Raw genomic sequence first — 12,256 nt, 5'->3', positions numbered from 1 at the left:
AACAACGTGAGTAATACATGTCCCACTATCATAAAAAAAGCCACTGTCATATATTTTCAGTTAAAAGACATTAAAAGCAACACTTTTAATGGCATGTAGCAGGTGTACCTATTGCAAGTAAAATTGACATTTTGGGGAAGAACATAGATGTTATAACATTAATAGTGTGTGCATCCTATTCATTTCAGCCACTCCCAGTTCCCTGGTATTGTACATGATGATATACTGGTTCCTGATCCACAGTTAATGTCATTAATTAAACCTGTGCTCAAAATGTCTGCTGTGGAAAAGGTCTATCAGGGCCAGTTTCCTTTTACAGAACGACTAATGTGAGATTGAGCTACACTGATCTCTACCTTTAAGGATCAAAGCCAAAATCAGTCAACCAGTTGCATGCGACGATGTGGGATCATGGATGAGACAACATAAAAATATCAACAACTTGAGCCGATATCGTGTGTCACCCACTCTGAATTCAGGACCTTTGAATTTTTGCGAAATGGATTTTAATTCGTTTGTTTGTTGTCCCTCAAACCCCAGTATTATCTTGTCATGCTCAGGTGAGTTTGTGTACGCCTCCAGGATAAAATTAGACTCATTACTATTTAATTAATTGTGATTGGTTAATTTCCAGCCTGTAATTTGCAGCGTTATCGCAACACCCTCTATCACAAAAGCTTTGAAGACTAAACTCTGGCTGGAGTTTCATTTTATTATGGAAAATAAAGGCCTGTTTTTTTGTTTTTTTTTTAAATTACTTTTACTCTCTTTGTTACCAAATGTCTCTGTGTCGAAAGGTCTTCCAATCAATTAGTGTGCCTTGAACGAATGGTGAAAATAGTTTTTCCCACTCTTTGAAGGTACGAGAATACAAAAATAGCACATGGCATGTCACACGATTAGATATAGAAGATCCACCCACACACACGTAGTGAATAGAGATCCAATGCAGACGGTGTTTGTCAGTGTCTGACTGAACCTCCTAGAATTAAAATGTGCAGCACACAAGCACTGGCCATGCAATGAGCATTTGTCACAACAGTTTAATGTCCTTTATGTAAGTTTTATGTACATGTAACGATATGCTATTGAGTGCTCCGTGGTGTTAATACTACCTTTTTCTGCAGGTGTTAATGTGTGTAAGCAATTATACTACCATGATATCTCCCATAATGTCTGCATCTCCCCACATGCATTCATCTGTCTTGTAAATATATGCTAATCCCACGTTTAGAGTTGTGAAATGATGTAAAGAATTATCCAGATAGCTTTACAAAGTCCTTCAGGAATGATTCTGTGTCTCCCAAATGTTTTTTTTATTCAAGTTATAAAGATTAAAGAGAAGATTAAAGATAAGCTCATTTCCTGCAGTAAAAGCAACCCAAGAGTTTTATTTGAGACCATCAATAAGATGAATATAATCCCAGACAGCCCCTGGTATTCCTGTCTTTTGACTTATACAGCAACAAATTTCTTGTCTATTATATTAATAAGGAGAAGGATTAGTGACAGCTCCATCCTCCGTATCATTAGATGATTTCGGCTGATTTTTTTCAACATGGAAGGTCTGAAATTCCTTTTATGAATCTCTCTTCATGACCTTCGTACTCCTCCGCTGCCTGCTGGATATTACTCCCACTTCTTTTCTTAAACATTCTCTCGACACCATTGGAATGCGGCCAATGTCCATTACACTGTAAAGAGCTCCCATGATTCTGGCCAGGTCCCAGTTTAATTTAAAACCACTACAGTTCCTCCCAATGACGTTTCCTTTCACCTCCAAGTATTTGACAGGATGTTAGCAAAACCCATAATATGCTGTTGGTCTGTGTTGTGACCACAAATGGGTGACACGCAGTTGAAATGACTGCATTCGAAGTCTCAAAGCAAACAGGCAGATGACATTTGCTTAAAGGTGCTATGAGTCATTCTGGAGAAAGACTGTTGATATTATCATCTCTCCTCTTTCACAATGCGTCTGCACGCTAGCATGCCAGATTTACCTTTATCTCCCCTCTCCTTCCTCTTGTCCTGTGCCCGAGCACGAATGCCACCTGTTGCTGATTGGCTGGAATGGTGCTGTTTGTTTCCCATGTACAGAGCCAGGGCTGACTATAAAAGCTGGATTTTTTTTTTTTTTTCAGCACACATGCAGAACAAACAGCTTACAGTCCGTGAGGAGATACTAAATTTCAAATTCAGCAATATGAGCAATCTTTCTCCAGACTGACACCCCATCCTTGAACTGCATCAAACAGGTAATTAACACATCTATCTATGTTTCCACTTGGTCAGATTTCTTCTTATCTACCGTTATGTGGATGATGCTCATCTGAAAATCAGGTAAAAGCTTTGGGGGACAAAAAAGCCTGAATGTGAAGTAATTAAATGCCATTAGATTAGGCATTATTTGGTGTTAGCTTGCATACGTGATTTATTGAATTCTAATATAGTATACGCATAAAAGCTCATTTGTAAAACCCTTCAGCTCAGACTTGCCCTCTTATAGCTACACTTCACAGGCTCCCTGTGTACAAATACAGAACAAAGAATTCAAGATTCTCTTTATCAGATATAAGACTCTTGAGTCAAGCTCCTGCTTCCATGTGTGAACACTTAACACCATAGTGTAGAGGCAGGACTTGAAGGTCATCTGACACGAACAAACCTTAAGGCCAAACTGCTATTGGGACCACAACAACCTTCCCACTGACATTATAGGTCTGAAAGCAATGCGGACTGTTTCAAACACATCTGTACACTTATTTGTTCAGTTGGGTCTTTTGTTGATATTTCTGGGTTATTTACAGTTTTACTGACTTGTAAAAGCACCATTATGATGGTCATTCTAATAAATAAAATTGATTCATTCACTAGTTTATGATTCAGAGACAACATCAGGAAGTACCTCTTTTCAGACCCCAGTAGAGTCTGTAAGTATTCCTTTATTTAGTCCCATGTATAGTCTAAAAGACAAAACCCAGGGCAAAAAAAGGGTCGGGGTAGCGCTCATTGCACCATGTGCTGCTGCTCCTAGATGTCATTGCTTTGAATGAATGTTTCAATATTTCTATCAGCTGAGACCTTCTCTCGAGTGGATGTTGCTGGCTGAATAGTTAGAGAGCAGACAGACTTAAGTAATAACATCAACTTGACACAATACAGGTAACAGGGACAAAAAGAACGTTTTGACAAGTGAGAAGGACATGTACCCACCATCCCCAGTGGAAATTATGTCCTTCCATGGCTGTACTTAAATACAACGTCAAATACATATGAGACACTCTATGAAGAAAAACCATAAAAAACACAAGTATTCCTCAACCTTGACAAACGAACAAACTTCATGACGACAGTGATTCTGTAAATGCATGACTGTCAGCTGTAGCGCTGACATTCGAGGAAAGCACTGCAGGCACTGCTTCTCAAGGATTTTATACACAAATACAAGCTTAAATGTACAGTGCAACAACCTCCGCCCACAAATGAAGAACAGAGATAGAGTGCAGTACACAGGATGACTGAGTGAAACCTTGGCAGAGCAGGCTGATAATCAGATACGATGTCCAGCCATGCTTCTGTGAACATAGTAGGATTACACCACTCAGCTCACTCTGATCCCACCTGCTCGTGGACAGACGGTGGGGAGAGCGAAATTGAGGTCGAGATGTAGCAAGCGATAAAGGAGGAGATGAAACTGTGCCGCAGAGAACAGATCGGATGAATTCTCCCACCACGGCTGCAGGCTAAGTGTTGAAGAAGTGGGCGCACAATCAGGCACTTTAGTTGCCTGTTTCCATGCATGTTAATTGAGAAAAAAAAGTGTTCTTACCACTATCTTGAGCACAGAGCTGAAGATCTTGGTGTCCTCCGTCACGCCACCTATGTAGAGCATCCTGGAGAAGACGGGAGGGTGGTCATTCTCATCCTGCACGTCAATGAACACCTTGGCTGTGTTAGCTGCAAAAAGCAAATGGCATCAGAATGCATTCAAGTCCTGTGGAAGTATTTCACTCATAAATACAGATCTAGTATGTATCTAGCATAGCATAAGACCTGAGGCCTCTTCTGCCAGTTCATGTGAATCAAAAAACAACAGCCTTAACCTCGAGTTTGTGCACTTCAATGCATCTGATCACCCAGGTTTGCTGCACCCTCTCAAAATGAGAACTGGGACACAGGAGCCCAAAAAGTTTCTATCATCACTGCTACTATCTGTAGAATAAACACATCTCTGAAGGTTCGTGTTGATCAAATGTTGCATTATTTAACCTCAAAATTGTCATGTCAGTATCATTTTTTCATGGTCATCAAATGGTCCACAACTTCAAAAGAGCGCTTGAATTCATTTCCCAGAATATGTTTGCAAGCTAGTCATCAGTGGAAACATCACAGTATGTTGTCAAATAAGATCACTTTGGCTTGCCATCAGCAATTTTTAATAAAGTGTGTATTTTTTTTTTATCATCTGACGACGGCGGTTGGGCCAATTTTGAAGTCAATTTTGTTCATTTTGAAATTGAGGAATCAGATTCACCTATCTTTAAAATCTAACTGAAAATAGTTCATGTTAAAATATTCACGGCAAACAGAAATGACTATTTGCTTGGTTCCATTTTGACCCAAAGTGGCCTCAGCGAGTTTAAGAAAACCCCTCTTCATTTAGCAGTCATTTTCAGCTGCACTGCAATAACTATTTGAAGTGGATTTGTAATTGCATGCTGCTGGAGAGAGTACCATGTTCCCTTAGTCCTACATCAACCCTTTCTAATGAAACACTGTGAGAGGCTATTTTGGTGAAGCTGACAACTTTGAGTCAATAATGAGGAGGTTAATTTTGTTTTGATTTCAGCTAATATTTTCAAGATCGAGAAAAACGGAGTCTGCAGTACGCAGATGACTCCTCTCTCACTGCCCCCAATAAGTAGATCAGAAAACAACTGAGCCTGTTTGCATTCTGTTTACCAACCAATTAGTGCTAACACACACACTGAGTGAAAGACGGCTCTGTGAAATAAAAAAACAAAAAACAAAAATGATGATGAAATCTTGCCTGCTCAGCCATTATTTTTATGTGAAGCCTACCTGGCAAAAGTTATTGTTTGAGAAGTTTGCTTTCCCCACAACTCGGTGCGCAACAATACCATCAATATAAGACTGAAAGTTTCACAGGCAAGCAATTTGCACATTACTGGGGATAATAATTTGAGGACATCCAATAATCAAGCAGCCAGAATTTCCCTGGAGTCAGAGGAAACACTGTGAGAAATAAATGGGGAAAGAGGCAGAAAATGCAGTATTTTAAATCTAAATTTGCTGGCCCACTGGCCTTTTTGTCAGCCATTTGCAATATTCATCCTGTGCCTTTAAAAGGAAAACGCACATATACTGACTCTAAACATTTGCCCCCCTAATTTGTCACAGTTACACCTGCAGTGTGCAATGTACAGCATAAATATGTACGGCGCAAAAACATTCCAACACTGCAGTTTAGGTTAAAAATATGCAGTGTCAAGGACCATTTTTCTTCTGGCGGCACACAAAAATGTAAAGTCATGTGGCATTGGAGCTAAGGACACACCAGGGGAATTGGACAAACAAAAACACAGCACATCAAATTACAGGCACAAAAGCTGTAGTGTGAGACACAGAGGGAGGGCTCCAGGGGATGGGGAAGAGGTCTGCAGAGTTCCTCTCTCCCCCCTCTCTTTGTAGAAAGTGGCTACATTCCACCCTTAGAGTATCGGGACCTAAAAAAACATAAATATAGCCCCCCGCCCTCTTCTCTCACTCTCACGCACACTCATTAAGATGCATGAAAGATACAGTTCATTAAGAGGAAGGATTGCTGCTAAGACAGAGAAAGTTTGAGTGTGCCTTAGAGCAAATTATCATTTACAAAACATGCTTAATTAAGTCTTACCCTGGAATATTATATGTGTGCCTGTGAACGTGACTGTCAGCGCATATATTGTACGCATGTGTGCACAAAGGCCACGTGCGTGCATACCGCATACAACAGTGCACTCCAGTAATGTTCTGATAAACTCAATAAAGACTCATCAATAAGAAGAAAGATATTCCCTGTAGTGGAGCCCTGATCTGCATTAATTCAAGTGAGGGAAGAGATGGCTTCTCTGCACTCTGCCAGAAGAGGACGTCAGCCTGTAGATGCCAAGGAAGCTCTCTCCCCTGTGTGGGAGAGAGTCCTCTGCTTTACATCCACCGGATAAGTGATGCCTGCTTGCATGCCGGAGTATTGTGCGCTTGTAATTGCTGTCATTAGTGTGTGAGAGACAGACGGTGTAAGAAGGAGAGAGGCAGGTAGAGTAGGTTCATTGATTATTCATTGGTAGCGCAAATGGATCCATGGTGAGATATGAATCCAACTTGTTAGCACTTCATCCATCATTTTACAAAACCTCTGTGAGTAAACTGTCCATAATCAAGCCTCGTGATACTGCAGCTGAGATATGGCCTGCAAAGGACGCAGCCTCAGTATGCTTCGAACAAAGCGCTTCTCGGAGGGTCAAACAGCAACTCAAACCTCCTTTCTGACAATTTGTGTAACTTTCTGAAACAAGCAATCGGATAATCATACACGCTTTATGCAGCACTTGGCCACGTATGAGGAGAGGAAGTTCTCTCCCAAGCTCTCTTCAAGTACTTGCATCGCTGCTTATGATTCCGCAAATGCAACATCATGAAAGCTTTACAGGAGAGGAAATAATAAGAAATTCTGCCCTCCAATTTAGAGTACTTCTATTTAAATGTGACAGGAATAAATATTTTCTACATCAGTCCATCCTGTTGCTTGCTTGTCATGACTGTTTGATGTATGTCCATGAAAACTGTCATATGTGCAACAATATCTGTTCAATATGTGTGCAAATCTCTTCAACAAAGCTGCAAAAGGATGAAAAATGTCAAGAATTTCAGTGCGAACTGACAATAAAATTGCATTGTATCTCATCATACATGCACCATTATCCACCTTTTATGCAACTCATTGCAACCAGATGCAAAAGACAGTGGACTGTTCGAGAGAGAGCTGGGAGTTAGTGGGATGCAGTTGTACGATCTAGTTTGTTTCAAGCACGCTGAGGCCGTAAGAACAGGAACACACAGAGTTGCATTAACCGAGAATCTGCTATGATTAATCTTTTGTCACCCACCCTCGTTTTAGAGGCGGTCTGCCTAAATTAAAACAAATGAGCTATTTCTGACTCTTGTGACTAATTTGGACCTAATGTTTTTAAGGATTTATGATATTGTTGCACTGACACGCTGGGTTGAAGGTTGGGATACATCATATATTTAAGATTATCTTTAATAATCACCATGACTGAAAGCTGAGAGTCAAATATGCATATATTACAATGCATATATTACATATTCAGTTTTTCATAGCGCAAGCAGTGAATGATCTATAGTGAGCTAGCGCCCTGCGGGTGGAACAGAGGTTGGTTAAATATCAACCATGTTTTGAAAGCGTTGAGATAATAACAACTGGTAGTGCAACATAGCTATTCAAATAATATAACATCTCATCTCAGCTCGAATGTATGAAAATGTCATGGTGAACAAAGTAACCCAGGCTAACAAATGATTAACAATGTAGATTTTGGAAAAGCAGCTGGTAAGCTGGACAAGAAAACCACCAAATACAGTACATACTCACTCAATTTAAAATCCACAAACCATCAAACCTGCCACCAATTATACAAATAGATCAATGCAGTAAAGAAAGGCAACAGTGCATGAAGCAGAAAAGTACACTGTGACAAAAATGCTTATCTTGTTCTGATCCAAACTTGCAGCCTAACAGTGTCGGTAGCACAAATACATTTCGTATGTCCAAGCTTTATAATGATGTAGACTGTGGAGTTTCCGATGTAGACGGTACTTTTGCTGCCATTTTCACAGCACAGCTGATGCTGCTGATGCATGTGAGGTTGTAATCTTTCTGTGAGTTTTGATATTCTTCAGCGTGGCGCTTGTAAAGCAGAATTAAGCAGGTAATAATCAACACATAGGTTAAACACTTAATGCGAAACAGCTCTGTGGTAAAATAAACATGACGGATAAAAATAAGCTGCGTTAGAATTTCTTCTACTGTATTCAATCGGAATCTGTCACAGTGAGGGATTATGATTAAATATAAATGCAACACCTGGAATTACATGCAATGTACTTTCATCCCTGCCTACGACTCGACTCAGCCTCCACATTGAGCCATTTATCGGCTGCTCTTTCTTACTTTTTGAAGGCACACGCAGGTTGGACATGACAACCACCATAGAGTCTGCCTGGACCCGGAGGACGTAGGTGGTCACATTTTCATAATCCAGAGGTTTAGCTGTGGAGATGACGCCTGTGCTGCTGTTCACCTGAAAATGACCTGGAAGCAAACATGAAAAAAAAGGGAAAAAGACAAAACTAAGACGTGTAACAGAACGGATGGAAGCACAGTTCATAGCGTTCTGAGCGGAGATACATGGCTGAGCTGTGTATGCACTCTTGGCACTACATGTCTCTGAATCAATACTTAACAGACCCTCTGCAGGTATTCATTTGTACTCCTTCAAAGGATCTTTTCTCTTTGTGGCCAATTGGTCTTTAAGCGTAGAGCTCAACAGAAGCGTTTTAGCATCTTCCACACATGGAACCTGTCGAGGTTCAATTATCCGCTTAATGTTCAAACATGGGCTGTAGAAAATAACAGCCTGCTGTGTGTGGCAACACTGGAGAAAATAAGGAAATCACAAAAACTGCATAAAGTCAATGCTGGATGGATTTTAAAACTGTTTACATGGCAGGGAAAGACCCTCACTCCTTTATGACTATGTAAACAGGTCATGCTTCAGGACACTTTTGCTTTCTCTGAGAATATTACTGCTCAGAGCCTGGAGGTAGATTTATAGAACTCTAGGCCTTGAGCCGGGAGCACCTAAGGAAAAGTGACTTTAGCTCCTGTTTCCACATGACATAGATCACTGCAGGAGCACTTGAGGTGCATGGCGAGAGGGGTTCCTGATTGACAGATTCCTTCTACGCTTGTCCCTCTCTCCAGCTGACAAGTACGCATCCTACTACTGGCTTAAATATCTGAGCTAACCTCACACCTGTCTGGTGTTCTCTCTCTCCCAGGGTGTAATTATGCTCTTCAGACTTCACCAACAAGTGTGAAAAGCCGTGTAAAGCTGCAAGATTGTCTCACTATTTCTAGACAAAGATAGGACAAACAGTACTTATGGCGATGGTGTGCATCCCACAGTTTTAAAAAAAATGTGAGAGCTTTCTCAGGAGTAATTCAAGATGTGTTTGCACACAATTTGATGTTAGTCAAAACACCTTTTTTTCTTTACTGTGATGGAAATCTGGTTTGTGGACAACTGCAGTTGTCAGAGAAAAGGCTTTGTAGAAGTTGACACACTGGCACAAAAGCATCTTTCCTTTACTTGGAAAAATAAAACCTGAGACACTTTGTACTTCAAACACAGAGCATGTGTCATAATTTGAGCAAGCGTGTTTGGCAGGAGTGTTGGAAGAGACAATCTATTGTACTGTAAAGTAAAAAACATTCACTTGCAGATGAGGGTTAACTGACTGTATGGCAATGTATGTGATCTGCCGTACCTAGTTCATTTCCCGCCACAATGGAGTAGAAGATGGTTTGATTGATAGCAGCAGCTAGAATCGTCCCCACTGGGGTGCCAAAGGGAGCCAGCTCACTAACTGGAGGATACCTGGAAAGACATGGAACACAAATCATAAGACAAATGGTATTAAGACTCAGTGCAGCTGCCCGACGCAGGGGCAGATATTCCAACATCAACAGCACAGTATAAAAAGGGTTAAGATGAATCCGAAGCAGTCAAAAAAGCTACAGTTTATCTACGTGCATTGTGATAAAAAATATAATGTTTGGAATAAATTCAAACTGATTAAGTCAGTTCAATCACTGAGGTCCCACTTCAAGCATGATTTTGAACAGAATTGTCAGAGTAGGTATTGATTACTGTCATTATATAAATGTTTGGTAAGCAGCTGAACAATGTTTATGATAACTTATAATATTTTGTAAAGAATCCACTGGAGGTTTCTCATATTGTCGCCTTCTTAAAATAATCGCCCAAATCAATTTTTCAAGTTTTTCAGAAAAACTTTTACCAAAGGTGGGCAGCATCATAAGGAGTTGATTTAGGCAAAAAATATATATATATTTTTGTGAAAAAATGACTTAGGAAATTATTTTAATAAGGCGACAACTTTATTAATGTTTTTGGCTCTTAAGAATTCTGTGAGAATCATGTTGTCAAGGATTATTACTGAGTGTGTATTTTTGCTTTTTTCAGTTCTTGTAACCTGCTTTGAATAAGAAAGATAAGTTTAAAAAAACCCTAATTTACCACATCTCAATGAAACCGTTCAACAACGGCCACCTATTGTTCCAATTATGTTGCTTTGCGTTGATTACTTTGTCCTTTCCTTCTGTAGTTTTAAGGTTCTCTGTAACATCGCCCCAGTCTCCAGATAACAATGGAGCACATGATTTTATCCTCCCTGGTAAATGAATAAGTAAACGATTTCACTCCGAGGGAGCACAATGTAGTTTGGGAAAAAAATATGACTTATAAATAAATCACCTACAACTGCTTGGACCGCAGCCAAATCTCCCCACCTATCCAATGGTAACTTAGTAGCGAGGATAAGAACACAGACTGTGGGTTAGGTGCATCAGCTGCACTAACACTGACTTTAATCTGAGCATGGATGTAAGGAGAGAGCTGAGCCGGGAAGCAAAGCTCTCATTTTTCTGCTCAGCCTTTGCTTCGACTCTCAACCACGAGCTTTGGGTAGTGACCGCAAGAACGAGATTGAAGATTCAAGCGGCTGAGATGAGGTTTCTCTGCAGGGTGGCTGGCCTCTTTCTACGTGATAAAGCGAGGAACTCAGCGACTCAAGAAAACCTCTCTATCGAGCTGCTGCTCCTTTGTATTGAGGGTAACCAGCTGAGGTTGTTTGGACTCTTAGTGAGGGGGCCTCCTGACTGCTTCCTTCTCGGGGGGTGTTCGGAAACGTCCAACTGAGAGGAGACACCGGGGCAGACCCTGCATATTATTGAAGAATTAGATCTTTCACCTTTTTTGAGAGTGCTGGGGTTTTCACCAGGAGGAGCTGGAGTACAACACAAAACCCAGACCAGGACAAGCGGCTCTCAATGCAGAACTGAAAATGGTTAAAATCAGAAAAATGCAGAATATTTTGGTGGTGGGAGTTTAAATCCACAACCGATTTTTCACTTGCTCTTTATTTTATTAATTCATCAAATGCTTTGAACGTAATGATTTTTAAGCAAGTTTGAGCCAAGACCTGTTCACCCAAAATCAGGAAAATAGCATCCAAAAAAAGATTTGACAGTAAATGCAGCATGAACTGTTCTGTGAACAGATTTGAGTGCCCCCCCCCCCCCCCCATAAGTGAGACTTTGTAACAGCTAATGACTATCAGACGCACAAGTGGGTAATCATATCCAGCAGATATGATTGTCACCACTCTCCACAGAAATTACAGCTGCCATAAATAGCAGGGAACCCTGTCTTGGTGGTGTGCCGGTGAGGGCTGATTTAAGCTGATAATGTCATCCTACTGTGACACCCTCTTGTGATACTGTGACTGCTCTCTCACTTATTATCTCATCTCCGCATGTGACGAGTTGCCGTACGCGTTCGGGCATGCATGGTGGTTATGCCTTCTTTTGCGGTTTTCATTAAAAATTGCACAATTATTCACTGCAGCGGGAAGAAATCTGTGATAATGTGGTGGGAGTAATACTCACACCATAATCAGTCATATTCTGTAAAGTCAATGTCAGTGTTAGAGGGTATTTTTAGGAGCAGACTCTATCTTAAACAAAGACCGGAGGCAATTACACACCTCCAGTCCAACTTTACAGCACGTTAATTAATTAATCAATCTCTCTTTCATCTCTAGTCTTTACTGACCCCTCACTTCCAACACATTCTGCGACATGAATACTAAATTTATCCAAAGCTTCCCTTCTGGGTTGATTGTTATTTTATGAAGCAACTCCCCCCAGTATAGGATTGCAGCTGTGAGAGTTTCCACAAGGAAGATTGGACCAATTTGCCAGGGTGAAGATGAAGAGTAGGAAGGAATTAATTCACATAGGACCAGAGAAGTTCATTTTCTGAAAGGATGCACAGGTGTTTAGGAAATAAATGACACTGTC

The 12,256-nt window shown here is 40.6% G+C and overlaps 1 protein-coding gene across 5 annotated transcripts in view; it reads right to left on the bottom strand.

The window, feature by feature from the left end:
• The window catches only part of LOC143327951 (protocadherin-15-like), a 189,550-nt gene that overhangs the window by 24,212 nt on the left and 153,082 nt on the right, over positions 1-12,256 (bottom strand). For all 5 annotated transcript variants that reach the window (XR_013077775.1, XR_013077778.1, XR_013077776.1 and 2 more), the window contains 3 exons: positions 9,640-9,749; positions 8,261-8,401; positions 3,833-3,960 (listed from right to left, as the gene is read on the bottom strand). Coding sequence is in view for 1 of the 5 variants with exons in the window: in XM_076742656.1 (XP_076598771.1) it covers positions 3,833-3,960; positions 8,261-8,401; positions 9,640-9,749 (379 nt within the window). In the remaining 4 variants the exon portion in view is untranslated. The remainder of the gene's footprint in view (positions 1-3,832; positions 3,961-8,260; positions 8,402-9,639; positions 9,750-12,256) is intronic.

This window comes from Chaetodon auriga, chromosome 11 (genome assembly GCF_051107435.1).
Source record: "Chaetodon auriga isolate fChaAug3 chromosome 11, fChaAug3.hap1, whole genome shotgun sequence".
In the NCBI taxonomy this organism is placed as follows: Eukaryota; Metazoa; Chordata; class Actinopteri; order Chaetodontiformes; family Chaetodontidae; genus Chaetodon; species Chaetodon auriga.
This window is presented reverse-complemented; position numbering and strand designations above follow the sequence as displayed.